Source organism: Botrytis sinoallii, assembly GCF_014898435.1.
Source record: "Botrytis sinoallii strain Bc 23 chromosome Unknown BSIN_020, whole genome shotgun sequence".
Classification (NCBI taxonomy): Eukaryota; Fungi; Ascomycota; class Leotiomycetes; order Helotiales; family Sclerotiniaceae; genus Botrytis; species Botrytis sinoallii.
This window is the reverse complement of record NW_024066047.1, coordinates 349,201-367,110: the sequence shown is the minus strand read 5'-3', so window position 1 is coordinate 367,110 and position 17,910 is coordinate 349,201. Positions and strand designations below refer to the sequence as shown.

General features: G+C 43.4%; 6 protein-coding genes across 6 annotated transcripts; 4 read left to right on the top strand and 2 right to left on the bottom strand.

Moving 5' to 3' along the window:
• Positions 1-141: 141 nt before the first annotated feature.
• Positions 142-1,144, top strand: EAF02_009517 (uncharacterized protein; the record flags this gene model as incomplete). Its single annotated transcript, XM_038905565.1, has 2 exons — positions 142-403; positions 478-1,144. The coding sequence occupies 2 exons, from the start codon at positions 142-144 to the stop codon at positions 888-890; spliced, it is 675 nt and encodes a 224-aa protein (XP_038754623.1). The 3' UTR covers positions 891-1,144.
• A 254-nt stretch (positions 1,145-1,398) lies between these two features.
• On the top strand, positions 1,399-2,134 carry EAF02_009516 (uncharacterized protein; the record flags this gene model as incomplete). The annotated part of the gene is made up of 2 exons (XM_038905564.1): positions 1,399-1,719; positions 1,853-2,134. 2 exons carry the CDS (start codon positions 1,399-1,401, stop codon positions 2,132-2,134), a joined length of 603 nt encoding a protein of 200 aa, XP_038754622.1.
• A 260-nt stretch (positions 2,135-2,394) lies between these two features.
• On the bottom strand, positions 2,395-3,971 carry EAF02_009515 (uncharacterized protein; the record flags this gene model as incomplete). The annotated part of the gene is made up of 5 exons (XM_038905563.1): positions 2,395-2,526; positions 2,576-2,704; positions 2,757-3,122; positions 3,269-3,765; positions 3,824-3,971. The coding sequence occupies 5 exons, from the start codon at positions 3,969-3,971 to the stop codon at positions 2,395-2,397; spliced, it is 1,272 nt and encodes a 423-aa protein (XP_038754621.1).
• A 499-nt stretch (positions 3,972-4,470) lies between these two features.
• On the top strand, positions 4,471-7,545 carry EAF02_009514 (uncharacterized protein; the record flags this gene model as incomplete). Its single annotated transcript, XM_038905562.1, has 5 exons — positions 4,471-5,199; positions 5,249-5,364; positions 5,415-5,978; positions 6,032-6,123; positions 6,173-7,545. The coding sequence occupies 5 exons, from the start codon at positions 4,471-4,473 to the stop codon at positions 7,003-7,005; spliced, it is 2,334 nt and encodes a 777-aa protein (XP_038754620.1). The 3' UTR covers positions 7,006-7,545.
• A 133-nt stretch (positions 7,546-7,678) lies between these two features.
• EAF02_009513 (uncharacterized protein) lies at positions 7,679-11,269 on the top strand (the record flags this gene model as incomplete). The annotated part of the gene is made up of 1 exon (XM_038905561.1): positions 7,679-11,269. The coding sequence occupies one exon, from the start codon at positions 7,679-7,681 to the stop codon at positions 11,267-11,269; it is 3,591 nt and encodes a 1,196-aa protein (XP_038754619.1).
• A 4,557-nt stretch (positions 11,270-15,826) lies between these two features.
• Positions 15,827-17,689, bottom strand: EAF02_009512 (uncharacterized protein; the record flags this gene model as incomplete). The annotated part of the gene is made up of 4 exons (XM_038905560.1): positions 15,827-16,085; positions 16,135-16,623; positions 16,674-16,982; positions 17,034-17,689. The coding sequence occupies 4 exons, from the start codon at positions 17,687-17,689 to the stop codon at positions 15,827-15,829; spliced, it is 1,713 nt and encodes a 570-aa protein (XP_038754618.1).
• Between the last annotated feature and the right edge of the window lie 221 nt (positions 17,690-17,910).

The following is a 17,910-nucleotide window of genomic DNA, read 5'->3' as shown; positions in this document are numbered from 1 at the left end:
TTCATGGTCCCGCCTCGGTTCATTCCGACCAATAGTCCGACCGATATAATTTTTTGGAACCAGTATCTGTGGTAGTAAAGTGTGATATAATACATAACCCCTTCATCACAAATTTTACTCAATATCTTATTAATCACAACAATGGCTCCAGTAAGATCAACGGCGCTTGCGCGCGATACAAATGAGACTAGTATTCAACTGGCAATCAACCTCGATGGAGGAGAGTTCCCAGCGGATACTGATAAGAAATTGCTCAGTGGTGAAGAGGGACATGCTTCCCAGGTATCAAAGTCACAACACATTGCTATCCATACTGGAATTGGATTTTTGGATCATATGTTGCATGCTTTGGCAAAGCATGCTGGTTGGAGTTTAGCGATCAATTGCAAAGGAGATCTACACAGTATGTTTTTGTCCTCTCATCTATTCTTCTGCGGGATTCGTTTTTGGCCATATAAATGCTAATTTAAATTTTAGTCGATGACCACCATACCGCTGAAGATGTCTGTATCGCACTCGGCACATCATTTGCAAAAGCTCTTGGAACCCCTGTAGGCATTGCACGTTTTGGATCCGCATACTGCCCCCTCGATGAAGCACTTTCGCGAGCGGTTGTCGATATTTCAAACCGCCCATTTAGTGTGATAGATTTGGGACTCAAAAGAGAGAAGATTGGAGATTTGAGTTGTGAAATGATCCCACATTGTCTGCAGAGTTTTGCACAGGGCGCAAGAATCACATTACATGTGGATTGTTTGAGGGGTGATAACGATCACCACAGAGCGGAGAGTGCGTTCAAGGCATTGGCTGTGGCAGTTAGACAGGCTACTTCGATAGTAGCGGGTAGAGAGGGTGAGGTTCCAAGTACAAAGGGTACTTTGAGCACTTGAGGGGAAATTGTAATGATATCAAAAGAAATATTTGGTGTGGGATTTTGACTTGTCATGAATGGACATACTGGACTCAGATATTGAATGGCTGCAGGAATGGCTGCAGGAATGGCTAGGAGATTCCAAGTTAACAAGGAGGGTTAAAAAAATATACCAAGCCATTTATAGATAAGGATCTAGCATTAGAAGAAGATCATATATATGTATATTTGTATTTCGTATACTCAGCACCTGCATTTCTAATTCACCTCCAGACTCCTAAAGTAAACGGCTTCTGAACATTACTAGGTAATTCGTCGAAATAATTGTCTGATAGGCTCAAAGGGTGTCTCTAAAGTTTCGCGGGGGGCATTCATTGCTCCACCCCGTCCGCTAGCTCGCCGCTTTCTTGGCAAAAAAATGTAAATTTCCATCGAACCATCGCATATCAGTAAATCTTTTATCGCATACCAAATCCTATCACCAAACATTCCTCCTCACAACACCATTCAATTCAACTACCATCACAATGGCGCCTTCCCGCACCAGTACCGTAAAAAACAAAAATGCATCCAAGCATGCTGCAAACGGCTCTGGAATCCGCAACAGCAAAACCGTTTCTCGAGCTCAAAGCGATGGAGTCTCGAAATCGAAAGGCAAAAAAGCTACACAGTCTAAGGGAGCCCCACCAAAACAGCAGAAGCAAGGAAGTAAATTGGCGACGTTGAAGAAGAAGAGGAGAGTTTATACGGAGAAGGAATTGGGTATCCCGGCGCTAAACATGATTACACCGGTGGGAGTAGAGAAGCCAAAGGGAAAGAAGAAGGGGAAGGTTTTTGTGGATGATAGGGTGGGTTTTTTCTGTTTGTCTATTTTTGTCTTGGAGCGTGTGGGATGAGAAGGAAAAATTGAGATTGGGGTTGGGAGATTGGGTCGATCAATTATTTACATGAGGAACTTGGACTAATCACTTGCGCAAATAGGAATCCATGATGACGATTCTCGCAATGGTAAACGCGGACAAGGATGGCCAAATCGAGAGTAAGATGATGAGAGCCCGTCAGATGGAAGAGATTCGAGAGGCGAGAAAGGCAGAGCATGAGAGAAAGCAGCAATTACAAAAGGAAAAATTAAGTGAAATGAAGCAGGGTTTGAGGAAAAAGAGAAATAGAGGGGGAGATGATGAGGGTGATAATGTGAGGGGAGAGGCATTGGCTGGAACGAAACCTTTGAAGCCTAAAAAGAAGACCGTTTCGTTTGCTTGAAAGGTCGAATTACGGATTTTCAGTCGAAGATTATCATTGTGGGAAAGACAGGCAGGCAGGCATAATTATATTCGGGCGTTATGGCGAATGCAACTTGGGTGGGACGAGGATTAAAAATGGCATTTGAGGTATACCAGCGGTGTATTGACATTAGATTATTACTGTGTTTGAGAATTGCTACGATATCTAAATAAAGTCTATAAAACATGCCTCGCTCTATTCTAACATCTCCAGTTCAAGTTGCTTATAATAGCGGAATCTCAAGTCCATTTTCGAACCATCGGTTGAAATTTAGGGCGAGGGGGACTCAAATCAGCGGAATCGTGTGCGTCAGGAGGAACAATGGTGTCAAGTTGTACTTCGAAAGCCATTTTGTTCAGGAAGTTGACACACTGCATTTTATTAGTGGTAGTTATATGAATCGAGAAAGCTTCAACTTACTGGGCGAGCATGCCACCTGTGACCCCCGATCTCAAACCATGATAAGTGGCCACCTAGAGATGTGGTACACAGCACTGTGTATGGATTCTTCTTGATTTCTTCACGTGGTAAGCATTCACCGGTAGCGATCTGCAGATATGTTAGTAGGTATTGAGGTCCAAGAGAAGTGAGTGATGCTTACAGGGTCATCCTCAGCATTTATAGCAAAGAAAGGAATTTTCACAGCCAGTAGCGAATCTGTTGATGAAGCGTCTCTGTAGTATGCACCCTCCGTAGGGTAACCCCAAGCAGGACCTTGAATTTGTCGATCGAATTCGTGCAGGTAGGTGATGTTCCTGATCTTGTCAAAATCAATCTTTGGATTTTTGATGATCTGGTCATGATGAAGTTCAACGAGTCTTTTCATATTGCTACCCATGGTCTTGGAGTAAACTTCTCTTCCAAGCCAGGTTCTTTGGAGAGCGAGTGATCCAGCATCTAAGTTCCAGGGGTTGGAACAAACGACGGCGGCTTTGAGGACGCATGCATCTCCTTCTTCGGCGATATACTAGGATGTGTTAATAAAGTCAAGGTACAAGTAGGAGGATACGTAGGAATCATGGCAAACATCAAGAGGCAAACTGCAAGGGGAGGGGGGGAAGATGTGTACAAGTAGGGAAGATTAAGTAGAACGGGAACAATTGAGGAACATACATTGGTAAGAATGTTAGCTCCTAGAGAGAAACCGATACCAAACAAAGGTCTGTTAGGAAAGGTCTTTCTCAGCCAAGCAATTGTCTGTCGAGTATCCCATGTAGCTCTTGCATTGTACAGTACACTGCTCGTGATTTTATGTTTGGCACATCCACGACTATTGATAACGCATGCCTCCCATTTTGAAGCATGATCGGCTCCAACCAAAGGCTCCAATACATGCTTGAGATAGATCTCGTAAGAACCACCGGAAAGTCCATGTAAAGTCACGAGCATTGGCCGACTATCTAAAGATGCAATTCCTGAGAACTCTTCATCCGTATAGTATGTAGTACGAATAGGCAAAGTATCATCAACCTCGCTATATGGCTCATGGACTACGAAATCAACAGCAAAAGAGCCTTGGAAAGCTGGATCCTTATTCTCAAATAGCTTTCGTTTATAGTAAATAGGAGGTCCATCGTTCTTTACAACGGTCCAGAACGTTTGCATGTGACCTAATGGAGTTAGTCACTTTACGTCCAAACCATTCATTGCAAAAAGGAATTCCATTACCATTGAACAAAAGGGGGTTGAGACGACATGGCGGAGTTGACTCTTCACATATCTTGAGAAGATCTGTTGTAGAACCATCTTTACTTTTGAGGCTTATGGGATTTGGAGGATGGGTAAATCCAATCTTTGCATGTCCAAGCCACTCCATCCTAATTGGATTGTGAATAACTTTTATTTAAAAGCTTCTAGAACTGTGTTGGTGTAACGGGGCGTGAAATGGTCGCTTTTTGTAATAACGAAAGACAGATTGATAGATTGTACTAGATATACATACATCTATTGAACGGGAAACGAGTTGAAATTGGTACAAGAAAAAAGGAACGGGAGATTGAACAGATTATAAGTAGTGAAGTACACACGCCAGCAGATGTACAGACCTCCTTTTGCTTCACACCCACAACACCCACTTGCAAAATTGTGCTGAAAACTCATGGAGATTATCGGGAAGGACTTCGGTGAAACCCATCGATTCTCATTGGCTGACTCTGATCACCTAGTTAGCATCCTTGCAGAGTATTCTTATGTCATTCATCCTTTCAATGTTCTGGAAATGCTCGTGAACATTCATTTATATTTATTATATCTCTTATATTTCACCACCGCGCGGATATATTGTGACTGAGGGTTATTCAAAAGAGGGGCGAGTTATGTCTCGAAATCATGGCATGCCCAATATTTGGCCCGGGTATGATCCAAACGCATATCCTCCGCAGGACAATTCGCCTCAATACGATAGGAACGGTATGATGATGCAGAACGGTGCAAGCGTGCAACAATACCAGATGGGAGGAGCTATGCAGCAGGATCAAAGACCATATTGGAATCCAAATGTTCAACTTCAATATAACATGCCCACGACTGGATATGCGCCCGACAGTTTTCGTACGGCACCGTCCACCGCGCCGCAGTATTATCAACCTCAACCTCAACCTCAACCCCAAGTTCAGGTTCAGGTTCAAATTCCACAACCCATTCAGCAACAATATCCTCTCAATCAACGCGCCCCGCAACATCGCATACTACCTCCGTCAAACATGCCAATGGAACAAATAAATCCTCAAGTAGCCCATGCGAAACCCCCGACGCAACTTGATTATCCTCTACTTTTGATCTCGCTGGCAGAGGAGTATTTCGGCGCAGCGCATGAACTTGCACCAGCAGTTGCGATCGCCATGACGGAAGAAAATATTCACGCATATCACAAACTTATTACTATGGGGCTGGAATGTTTGACTATTGCACTGAAGCAATTAAAGCTTCCTGCAAGATTGGAGGCTAAAGTTCGACTGCGGATTGCCGGAATTATATACGAAGAGACAAACAATTATGCAGAGGCAGAGACCATGCTTAGTCAAGGCATAATACTTTGCGAAAGAGTATGACACACTTTTCATTTCGTGGCTACAGTTTCTAACATGAGATTAGAATCACTACTACGACCTCAAATATGTAATGCAGTTCTTATTCGCGCGATTGATGTTCGAGAAGAATCCAAAAGCAGCCATGAAAACACTTGACAGCCATATCTCCGATGCGCAAGCGTACGTAAATGGTATCGAGTATATTGTCTATAATCGCTGACTGTAATTAGCTATCAACACAATTCCTGGGTCTACGTATTCCGATTTCTTAGAGCATCACATGCTTTACAATTAAGGACTCCAACAGATAACCATGCGGCCATACAAAATATTCGAGGCATTTCAACCCTTGCGAACCAACAGGGAGATCGTTCTGTTTATATTGTTGCATCCCTCATGGAAGCTATTGCCCACTTAAAGTCCGCCGGAGTAGATGGAATTGAGCATGTTCAACGAGCTATTGCTGCGGCACGAACCTATCAGCTTGACAATAAAAGTAGCATACCTCAGCTCATTGGTCTTACTCATATTCTTGATGTAATTTGTAGTATACTTCGTGGAGATCCAGCTCAGATGCTGAGTACTTTGAGGGCAATGCAGATGGTTATGGATGATTTATTAAAAAACACGGCATGGAGCATCGAAAATGACACCCTTGCTATACCTATAGATGGCGCTCACAAAGTCAAAAATCTCATCAGTCAAGATACCCGAAATGTTTTGAGTACGAGGGAAGATGGGCGAGGCCAGATAGTCATGTCATTTTTGAATAAGAGAGATGCATATGCCTTAACGTTCGTATCACACGCTTTTCGAGTCGCTCTGAGAATTTCTAACATGATTACAGTTATCTACTATCAGGAATAGTTTTAATGCACAAAAACCCCCTCGATCAAAAAGCCGTGAGATTTCTCAAAGAAGGTCTAGGCAGAATTATAGGTAATCGGTATTTTTCTCCTCTATACATTAATGCTAACATTTATTGCAGGAGATGAATCTCGAGCATCTAGAGCCTCCCCTGGCCTATTGTCCGAGATTGTTGCCAAACAACAATGGCGTGGTCATATTCTATGCTATTTGCACATTTACATGGCATTCTGTTGCGCTGCTGTGGGTAATTGGTCACAAGTAAAACAGTCTATGAATTGTATAACAGCTGCTGCAGAAAAGTTTGAAATTCCCTTGTCGGGGCGATTAGGAACTCTTACTCTCTATCTGGAAGGGGTCTATTTTCAGGGAACTGGCGATTTGAAGGCTGCTTTGAAAGTCTTCCAGCATGAGACATTTCAACTACATGATTTGTCCTCCGAAGATCAGGTTGAGCGTGATATTGCAATTCTTGCCGCTCTCAATGTTCTCTTGATTCTACAAGATGAAATTTGGCAAGATCCCATCGAGAATGTTACGCTTATTTCGAAACTCGAGCCATATTGCGTCAATCATCCTACTAAAGATATCCAGACAGCATTCTCAATACTTCGGGCGACTGTCAAGACCGGAAATTCCGCTATGATTCACGAGACTAAAAATCACCTGTCTGCAGCTTTAGCTAAGGCAAAGGCTTCCCACAACACGCAGTTCTTATGCCTTGTCCTTAACATCATGTGCAGTAAGTTCTTCAACAACTGTCTAGGGGACCAAGCAGAAAAGAGTGCTTTAGCTGCACTAAAGCAAGCCAACCATAGCAAGAACAAGCTATGGGTTTCTGTTGCCGAAGGGTTGTTAGCACAATTTTATGACATCTCTGGAAAGAGACAAGAGGCTCAGGCGACATTTGAAGAAGCTTGTGCTGTAGCACACGAAGCTTTACCAGGACATTAGTTGCTTCGAATCTTGCGTTGTTTTGGGTGGATACGGTGTTTTGGGAAAGGTATAGGTGCGTGCTACAAAGAGGACGATGGAAGGTTTTATTAACGGTGTTGCATGGCTGGCATTGGTGGGCGTTTGGCTTGAGATAAACGGATGCTCTCTACGCATATACCCATTTGCTTGATTCTGTTACGATTGGCGCTGAGACGGTGTTCAAAATGAATGTGTGGATATTATGGCATAATACTCCGCGTGATTGCTTGGTTTGTATTATGGGTACAATGACAATGGAAATGTACTTGAATATTTTTTAGCTGCTCTGGTGCTCTTTGATCTCTATCAAAAGATACTGTGCTATATGCAATACATGGATGCGATCTAGTCACAATTGAAAAGTGCCTCAATTTCTCACCAACTACTCCAAACCTTGCTTGACCTCTCTCAATATATTCATTCATTAACAAAGCCTGATCGGTAATTGAGCTTCGGTGAATTCATTTCAGAATGGGGATCGTTTTTCCTGTGGAGTATTAAGGGTATCGGGCCCCCTGCACGCCCTGTCCCGTAAAGTACGCTAAGATAGAGGTGGTAGACAATCAAGAAAAAAAAATCGAGATCATAGTCGATAAGAAACAAATCCAACTAATTGCATGAACAAAAGAGATTTATTTTCTAAATCATTCTCATGTTTGTCTCTCTAAGTCGGCGGACTCCTAAGCTGCAGCAACCATACGTCTGTACATCATGCCTCTCGAAACTTCTTGGAGCTTCAGATGCTCTTCCTCTATACTCAAATGCGATACGGGGCGCGCCGCGGGCACCTAGAAATGCCGCCACATTTACGACGACACGGCTTAATTACAAGAAGAAAAACACGAATACTGACACCAAGAAGGTCAATGATGCTCCAAAAGATAGTGGTGACACTCAAACGGCAGATTCAACTGCTCTGCAAAGTTTGATGGAAGCGTCGAAAGCAAAAAGAGCCGCGAAGTCGAAAAAGAAGAAACCGGCGAAGCAGGTCAATGAGCAAGAGAAGGTCAAACAGCAGCAGGCTACCTTGGGCCAAGGGGACATAAATCCCGAAGATGGGAATCAAACAAACGTCAAAGACTCTGGCTCAAAACCAAAATCGAAGACGAAGAAGAATGCGAAGAAGGGCACGCCAAAGTCAAAGACTACAAGCGGTGATGTAACAAACAAAAAGATAAACGAAGAAGAAATCGAGTCGAAGGATCGAATCAAAAAGGTCAAGCAAAAGCTTATCAATTATGTCAATTCGACCAGCTCGAAGAGCTTGATCCGAAAAATTGAAAGCAAAAGTGCTGCCCGTGATGACACAAAGAATTTGAAGATAGCTCCTTGGCAGCTGCATTCCATCTACGAAACCATGGTAGCTGAAAAGGGTGAAGCTGCTGCAAGAAAGGATCTCGTCGATCTTATTCAAAAGGGAGGCTTAACTACCACAGACCGGACTCAAGTTATGAAAGAATTGCGTGCATCTCTTGTCAATAGGCCAAGGCCAAAAAAGGAGGATATGGTTTCTGAAGCTGTGAGCTCATCAACTAATCTAGCTGGAATGCTGGCTTCGTTTGAATCTATTCCTCAAGGTCCGGTCAGGAGGATTGTGGATAGAAAGTCTAAATCTGCCAAGGAGCAGAAACCAAGTCGCGAAAAAGCTGCGCCTGCAAAGGGTAAAGAAATCAAGACAGGCCCAATGAGAAAGTCTCCCGGCACAACTGCATTTGAAGTAAAATCGGTAGATGCCGATTCTCTTCAGCTAGTACCAGTACAGAAGAAGCAACCTCCAGTTCCTGGACTATCATATGGACTTGAAAGAGCCCTGTTCAACCCTGGAGTGTATCACCTACAGGATCCTCGTTCGCGTGTGTTCAACTTTGATCCTTATTTGCAGAAGATTATGCCCGTCAGTGAATTTGATTTCACCGCTTTGAAACAGTATGTCACTTCTTCGAGGGATGAAGCATTGATTGAGACTGCCAAACATGAAAAGAGAAAGTATACAGGTTCAACTTCAAGTATGTCGGCATCTCTTGCCCACTTTCATTTCTTGCTATCACAGTGGAGGCCAATCAATACAAGCATGCTATCACAAAATTTCCCTGTTGAATTCAATTCCTTCACTGCGCTCCAGCGAGGTCCATCAGCAGTATTCCTGAGGGAGAGAGACGGAGTTTATGCCATTGATGCGGACAAGCAATTTGATACAGCCAATATATTGAGTATGCTTGGAAAATCAATGGAGAAGCTTCTCACTTTACCGAAAGAAGAGTTTGAACAGTATCGAAAAGAAAACTCGAACTCAATCACAGAAGATCAACGTAACGAAGTTGAATCCTTCCATTATACTACTATGGGCGATTTCCTTATGCGATCCCAACTCGATGCCCACGATCCCCGCCTTCCGGGGAGCGGCATGTTTGATCTAAAGACTCGAGCTGTAATCTCCATTCGCATGGATATTGAGAACTACGCAGAAGGAAGTGGCTACGAGATCTTTAGCCTTCATGGAGAATATAATTCTTTTGAACGAGAGTACTTTGATATGATCAGAGCTGCATTCTTAAAGTACTCTCTACAAGTCAGAATGGGTCGTATGGATGGCATCTTTGTTGCATATCACAACATTGAGCGAATTTTCGGTTTCCAATATATCAGTTTACCAGAATTAGACAATACTATTCACGGAACGACGGATACTACCACCGGAGATAGGGAATTTAAACTCAGCGTTGATTTGCTCAACAAAGCCTTAGATCGTGCAACTGCTAGATTCCCAGGAAAATCATTGCGTTTACATTTCGAAACTCGTGGTAATGTCGAGACGCCATTTATGTACATTTTCGCTGAGCCTATGGAAGAGGAAGAGATACAAAAGATTCAAGACACAAATAAAGCAGAGATTGAAGCATTCGAAGCTCGAGTTCTTGGTCTACATGGTGAGAAGGGCGAAGAAGAGCAGTTGGAAGAGAAGAAGAATGCTGAATGGGAAGATCTTCGTGCCAAGATTGAAGAAAGTATGGAAAATGATGAATTTGAGATCAAGAGTGCAAAGGAAATCGCTGAGAGCTTGGTTGAGCATCATGATGTCACTGGTTTGACGTTGGATGAGGTGGAACAACGTGTGGAAGAGTTCCTTTCAACCTCATCTTATAATGAACAAGGTGAAGCTGATGCTGCGGGAGAGAGCGAGAATAAACTGTGGAAAGAAGATAATGTTGATGTCGATGAAGAGACAGTTGACATAATGGAAGAGATTGAAGAAACAGAGCACGACGAGGATATGGAAAAGACTACTGCAGAAGCGGATGAGGATGCCGACGAAGAGAATGACGAGGAGGATGACGAGGATGACGAGGAAGAAGAAGAGGAAGAGGAAGAGGAAATTGAAGAGGACGGCGATGGGGAGGGAGAGGAAGAAGAGGAAATTGAAGAGAGAGACGAGGAAAAGGAACCCGAAGACTCAAGTGAGGAAGCAAAACCTAGCGATCTTAGGGAAATTGCCATTGAGGAAACAGTCATTCAAGAAGGTCTTCTCGTCGACCCAGCTGAAGAAACTTCGGACGCTCAAAACAACAACGTCGAAGCATCTGAAGCTCGGGAGCCGGAACTTGTTGAAAATGAGGATCTATTAATTGACTCCGCTGAGGAAACTTCGGATTTCTCTGATTCAAATCATGAGTCATCAGAGTCTCAAGAAAGCTCAACGGATGAGTCTTTCACTTCAAGTGAAACAGATGATACCAACGACAAGACACTAATGTTAGATATCGAGTCAACTCTTCCAGAGGAAGCACCTGAAAAAGAGATTTTAGCAATGCATCTTGCCATTCGCAACAAGGTCAACGACAGCTACGTAGTACGACCGGAAAAGTTGACTAAAGACGATAAATGGGTTGTTGAATACGCATTATCGGAAATTCACGATCACGAAAGGGCTATGAATCTTTATAAAGCAACCCAATTGAGAAGAAAGACAGCTTTGAGAAGATCAGATGAGCCAGACACCAAATGGGCTGAGGAAAGGAATAGTAAATTTATTGCGCATTTGAAGTACTTGGCACAAAGTGGTCGGGCATGGAGGCAGAGGATTACGGAGAAGGAGGCGAATGAACCGATCAAGACGTTGGAATTTAGAGAGGAGCCAAAGGAGGTTGGTGTTTACGAGGGGTATGAGGAGATGAAGAGGGCGGCTGAGGAGAACAATGAAATGATGAGATCAGTGGAAGAGAATAGCGAGGAAAAGTCAAAGTAGAAAATTTTCTGAGCGGATTTAGAGCATTGTATTATTATTGCGCGCCTTATGCTCTAATGATGGGTGGGATCTGGCATGGACTGGACGTTAAAGAAAATAGGAGATATGTATAAAATGTACCATCATGATCGTCACTCAAATTCAAGAATCAAAAGTTTTGTTTCTAACAACGTCTCCATTCCTTGATGTTCAAATTGCCTTATAGCTTTGCCAATTGTGAGTCCGCGAGGGCTTTGTTCTATACCCTTTTACGACCCTAGATAGTGAATGATTGCCAAGTTCCACCAATTTCCGTCAATTCCTTGCGAAGTCGCTGGGGCAATGTAGCAATTCTTTCCGGTGAGATGGATATAGGTGGCAATACTAGATAGGAATCATAAGCATGTCATCTCCCACTTTCATCCCCAGAATATACAAGAAGACTCATCTTTCGTAGTATCCACCAATCCCCAACAAGTCAGCCCAAAACTCTCAATACTGATATCCCTAATCCTCTCACTCCGCTTTTGCCCCAATGGGAATCGTATAGATCTCATACTGCACATCTTCTAATCCCATCTCGCGATACCATTTCTCAAAATCATACAAGTACTCCAGTTCTTGTCCTCCGATACAATGGTAAATACATCGATCCATGCTTTTTGGAATTCTTTCATGGCAGGTCCATTGGATGGCCAGGGGGTAAACACCATTTCGGATTGCTGGAACTATCCGCCTGGTTCTACGAGCCCAACGAGTCGCGAGACTACGGAACGTGGAGAATGTATTCCTGCACCTGGAAGAGCGAAGCGTGATTGTACTAGATCGAATGTGGAGGTGAGGTCGGACGGCCAGTCGGAAGTCATGGATTGTGAGAAGAAGCTGAAGTGCGGGGGGCGGGAGAGGGGTAGGAGTCGACGATGTCGGTTCCGATGTATTTGTGTTGGGCTGGGGAGGGGCGGCGACGTCTTTGAGCCAGATGCCGGGGGGTTGTTATGTGTTGCTTTTGTTTGGGTGGTTGTGGGAAATGAGGATAGGGAATTTACCATCTGCAGGTGCTTGATCGAGAATCTTGAGTCCGGGCTTGGAGAGGTCGATAGGGGCTTTGACTAAGTTTTTGAAGTGGTCTTTGGCGATTTCGTGCTGAAGAGCTGGTCGTTCGGTCTCGCTTTTGCCGGTCTCGAAAATGACGTTGTCGTCGTTGGTCTCGGTTAGGCCGGGCATGATGGAGATTTTCGGGGCATGGTAATGGGTGAGGAAGTGATGAAGTGATGAGAATGGAAATGTGACTTGTGGAATGATACGGGAGTAAAGAAGATGGAGAGAAAGCAGTCTTAAGTAGCTCCCAAAGCCTATCGTTTGACTTAATTATACTCCACAAACTCGTAAATTTTCACAATGCCAATGAACAACAGTTGGATCACCTCAACTCTATTTCCTCGATACTTTCCAGATACTTTACGGTGACTTTTCACAAGCATCCCAGAGGTGAAAATAAGCACATTGTTGGTAAACAACACATAAATGAGAAATAACTCTCTTCACAGCTTATGATTACCTCTAATCATGTAAGATCGCTGGTAGATGTGATCAGACCGGGGACATCGAGCAGCGGTGTATGTGTCAAGACCAACACGACAATTGTTACAACCGCCGAGTCTCGGTGGTTTCAACAACGTAAAGGGGAGTTGGGAAGGCATTGGAAGACTAGTAATACGGTGTAGTTTTCACGAGCTGGCTGGTTTGTTTCCTCGTTTACTAGATGTGAAGATTTGAGAATGTTGCTGTTTGCAAGTAAAGGCCTTTAATAGGAAGCTTGCTTTGAAGAGAAATTGATAAGTTAGGATTCCACAATCATCTCTGGAAATATCAATATCGCCAATATTTCTACTGCCAAAGTAATTATTTCGTTTTCATTGTGTGGCTAAATCATAAGAGTCATCATCCAAGGTCCTGGCTCAACGCCATGGTTCTCAACTCTCAAAGCCCTAGGCGAGTACCAACACATTTCAGCAATATACTCGCAACGTATCCATGTAAACGAGCAGCTTGGCCACAGACCCAAGAAAAGATGAAGAGCAGGACATCCACGTGATTCTCCAAATGAAGATTCAATTTGCGTCTCGTGCAAGCTCTTGAAAATATATATCTGAGTATTTGAGATTCTAGTAGTATTTCCCTGTCTCAGAATGATCGAAGCCCTTCCGTCTCTTAATTCTGAGAAGTTGTTTGACATATGACACGTGATATAGATCTCTTCGCATGAGCTCTTTCGATCGTATCTACAACATAACGCGTCACCTGGGCAATGAAATGATCAAGACCTAGTGATATTTCCAATTGAAAAGGAAAAGCATGGTGGGTATAAGAAGAAAATATGCGCTACTAACAAAAATTATTCACTGCCCATTGATGAAAACAAATTTGCGGAAGATATCTGGCGCTAATCGAGAGTGTATATTTACTCAAATTTGAGCACATCATTACTAAAATACTAGCGCCAATGGTTTAGTGGTAAAATCCAAGCTTCCCATGTGAAGACATCCATCTTCACGAGTTTGCTTGGGCCCGGGGTTCGATTCCCCGTTGGCGCAACGAATCTATGAGCTCAGTCTCTATTTTGCTTTTTTATATCCTCAATCATCTTTTGTTTGACATCGAGGGTTTCCAAGGTTGTTCTTATTGTCGTCAAAGTCGACCTCGGGAGGTGATGTGTTCGGTTGGTGTGGCGTGTTGAGATTGTGGGGTAATTGTGGCGGAGCTGTGGAGGTGAATTGAGTGAACCCCACATGCCTCCTTTATATTGATTATGAGCTTTGAAGTAATCGTAGAGGTGCTGAGAACTTTGACTTGACGATGGCTGTTTTTTGAACTGGCTTCAGCTGTTACTCGTCTTTATTGTTTTGGAGGTTCGCTGTTCAACAAAAGATCATGATTCCAGAGCTATCACATCTAAGGCTAGTTTGGAGCGGAAGCTAAAAATTATGCGCAATTGAACTGTTGGCGCTTGCTATCGTGAAGGATGGGGTCGAAGAATAGTCCTTTGGCAGCTCTAAGCAAAGTGGCAAACGTTCGGAGGTTGAAAAATGCATTATGTCTTGTACAATGTTAAGCTGTTTTGGGAGCAACAGTTGACGATGACCAAAGAAGATTTTGACTGGAAGTTTTCTTTCTTCATAGAGAGAGCTTCGTAGTCTACTAAATATTGGTATCTTTGCTGTTCTACTTCTTTTCAGTGAGACCCCTGTGACAACAATACTTTTTAGGCCTTAATTCTGTTTTCTAAATTGTTCATCTTGCATCCAATAAAGTGAATGTGAGACTCATTTCTTCAGGCAAAGTTTTAGATACGCAGTTGCATACTAAATAGCAGTCAGTGAAGCAAATATTGAAAACTTTTAACTGCGCACAACACTGATGCCTCCTCTCACAACTGCCTTTCTCATCTCCATGAAGTTCGAAACTCGCTAAGGAAGATATTATTCGGAGAAGAACTGTCTATCGCTAGGTCAAAAACAGAGTTGAGCATTCAAGAGAGACACCAACAGCTTACATTTCTTGCAAACAATGACTATAGAAGCTAAACCCTTGAGCAAATGGCTTCAGCTGTCCGTCCACTACTGCCAGGTAGCACTGATCCAGTCATGCAAAATCATAAATACCTAGTCATAGCTAAGTGTTGCCTTCTTGGAATTCCGATCATTGCAACTGGGGTCGTTTGTAAGGCCCAAGCAGTTTCCCAAAATGACAGTTCCTACTCATCTAAGGAGAGCTCTCTCACGACCAATTGTCATAAATATCAAGACTTCGCTTGATGTCGAACCTTAAATGGGCATTGTCGATTAGACACTATTATAGCTGGTGCAAAAGTTTCAAGCATGAGATGAGGACAATCGCTTCGAAAAGAAACATTCAAAAGAACCTGGCGTGCATACCACATCTTTCTTGGCTGGAAGAATAATGTCTACAATGGTTCAAAGCTCAGAGTAATACTGAAATAGGTCCTAGCACTTGCAGAGCCTTAACCGAATATGTGATTTTTAGCTTAACATATATTCGGTATGCAGTTAGGTTACATCGGTCAACAGCACCACAGTCATCACATAATGAATATTGATGGAAGGTCATGGTGATCATTTTATTACTCCATCTAACTAAAAGTGTGCTACCATCAAACCCGAAAGCTTGCATGCCGAAAGGAAATGAAAATGAGTGAATTTGTATACAGTAAAGAGTGTTCCTATGTGCAATCAGTGGAATCATAGGCAGAGGGTAAGGCTTGAGAAGAAGCTCCTGCACAAAGAAATCAGCAATGTTTTTAGACGTTTGCTTGAGGTTCTTGAAGCGAGTTTCAGATCCGGATCGTCTTAGATACTTGAAATATGCATTGTAAACATAGAGGTGATTACTGCTTCAAATAATCGAAGTATTGCGAGGTTTTTCGGAGGTATGCCAATCGCATAGAGATTTCTGTGATAAAAAATCTACTCATCATTAGTCTTAGGTATGTAAAAGACGGATTTTTATCTCACCAGATGTTACCCTAATACAAGTGGAGTGTAGGCCATTATTAGCATATCACATAGCCTTTGTGCGAGAGAACAAACTGCTGTAGACTGCATCCACAACAGGAGTAGCGCTAATCATTCGCCCACCGAAATATCTTCCATTCAGACCCTTGATGGCATTCTCTCCTCCTTGTACTCGATCGAATTTGAGATAAATATCTCCTTGGGAGTTTGGATCTAAAGCAATGTGAACAACGTGGCCATATTTTTCTTCCGCTTCTGCGCGGACATCATCCTCAAGTTCCTTTTCCCAGTTCTCACCGTCCTCTCTGTGAAAATGGTTAGCAATGAATCGACAGAAGGGGATATATTACTAACTCTGTAGGATCGAACATGTTCTTAAGTACAACACAACGGCTAGCCATGTTGACATTGACAGGTAAAGCTTTGGTTTCTGTTTTAGGTTTTGATACTTCTCTTCTTTCGTGATTTGCCGCAACCGTGGTATCATCTGTTCTGGCGAGTTTTCTCATCAATGCATCTCGACTATAATTGTTGAAGTTCACGCCGCCAACGTCAGTGTCGTCCAAAGCACTAGCACCGCCCGCACCTTTATCATTATCTCGACCACCAGCACGATCGAAATTGCTGCCGCCAGCAGCGGTAGGACCACGCCCACCAGCGCCAGAAAATGCGGAACCCTGAAATTGTTGTTGGTGGCTTTGGCCATGGAATCTTTGCAGAAGACTGGCGGTAGATTCAGGAGTGAACTTATCGTTTCCAAGACCAACACGAATTGGTCTGCCAGCAAGATCAAACCCATTCATTTTCTCCAACGCTTCTCTAGCTTGATTTGGGTCACGGAACCTATTGTACTTGTTAGCATAACCACAAGACTTTTCATGTGAAAAGCTTACTGAACAAATCCATAACCTCGACTACGTCCTTGCTCTTCTTTTTGCAATTGAACAAATTCGAGCTCACCAAATGGCTCAAATACATTCTGTAAATCGCTTTCAGTGATGCTGAAATGTATATTACCCACATATAGTCGATGGAATGGAATTTGATTAGGGTTACTAGTGGTAGCTTCTGGATTGCGGACTTGTCGATTTTTCTCAGCCTCGGTGAGTTGTGCAATGATTGGGATTCCTAGGAGTCTCTGTCCAGTGAGTTGTATAGCAGCAGGAACTGATTCTTCGTTTTTAAACTCAACATAGCCCACACTGTACAAAGTTAGTAAGTAAGCCATGCAAGATTATTAAGAAAACACATACCCTTTAGATCTACCACTGACTCTGTCCTTGACAATCTGAGCCTCCTTAACGGGGCCAACTTTTTCAAAGAATGCGATGAGTTCCTTAGTTCTGAGACGCGCTGCTAGTTGTTGTACAAAAACGGTGCGTCTGTCCCGTTCATCTTCAGTCAAGGGGGGTGTTCCTTCTCGTTTGGGACTTCTCGGCCGGCGTTCTTCTCGAGGCTTGTCTACCTCATCGCGGTCACGGCGGTCACCTCGAGGACGGTAATATCTATCGGGACTTCTGGTACGTGAGCGTTGACGTCCGCCACCCCTACCTCCTCTATAATAATCTCCATCCCTGCGGCCATTTTCTTCCGGGGTATCTCTGCGGCGACGAGGTTGTCGACGATTGTCATCTCGGCTTCTACTTCTCCGTCTACCCTTTGCGCTTCCATGCTCACTTGTTGGGGTTGAGGTGCCATCTTTCTCGTTTCTATCTCTGCTGCGAGCGCGACGCTTTCTATCTCTGTCGCGATCCCTGCTATCATCGCGAAGTCTATCACGGTCGCGTCTTTCACTGCGCTCACCCTTGTGGCGGTCATCGGATTCTTTAGTCTTAGTAGATCCGTTTTGCTCAACAGGAGTAGCAGCTGCAGTTGAATCCAAGAGGGCTTCGACATCTAAGGCGGACATGGTGAGGGTAGTTACTCGCCTGAGAATGGACAATTTACAAATTCGATGATCTTCTTGTTCCAAATGGTTGCTTGGCAAATTAGACAGACAAAATATGATGGCTAGTGGTCTTTGAAACCGTCGAAGATTGATGGATATGGGATTAGTGAAAGACTTTTAAAAGTTAGAATTGTTGTCTTGTACAGAAAGTGGCTGGTGGGAAAAACATGAATTAGTCAGTC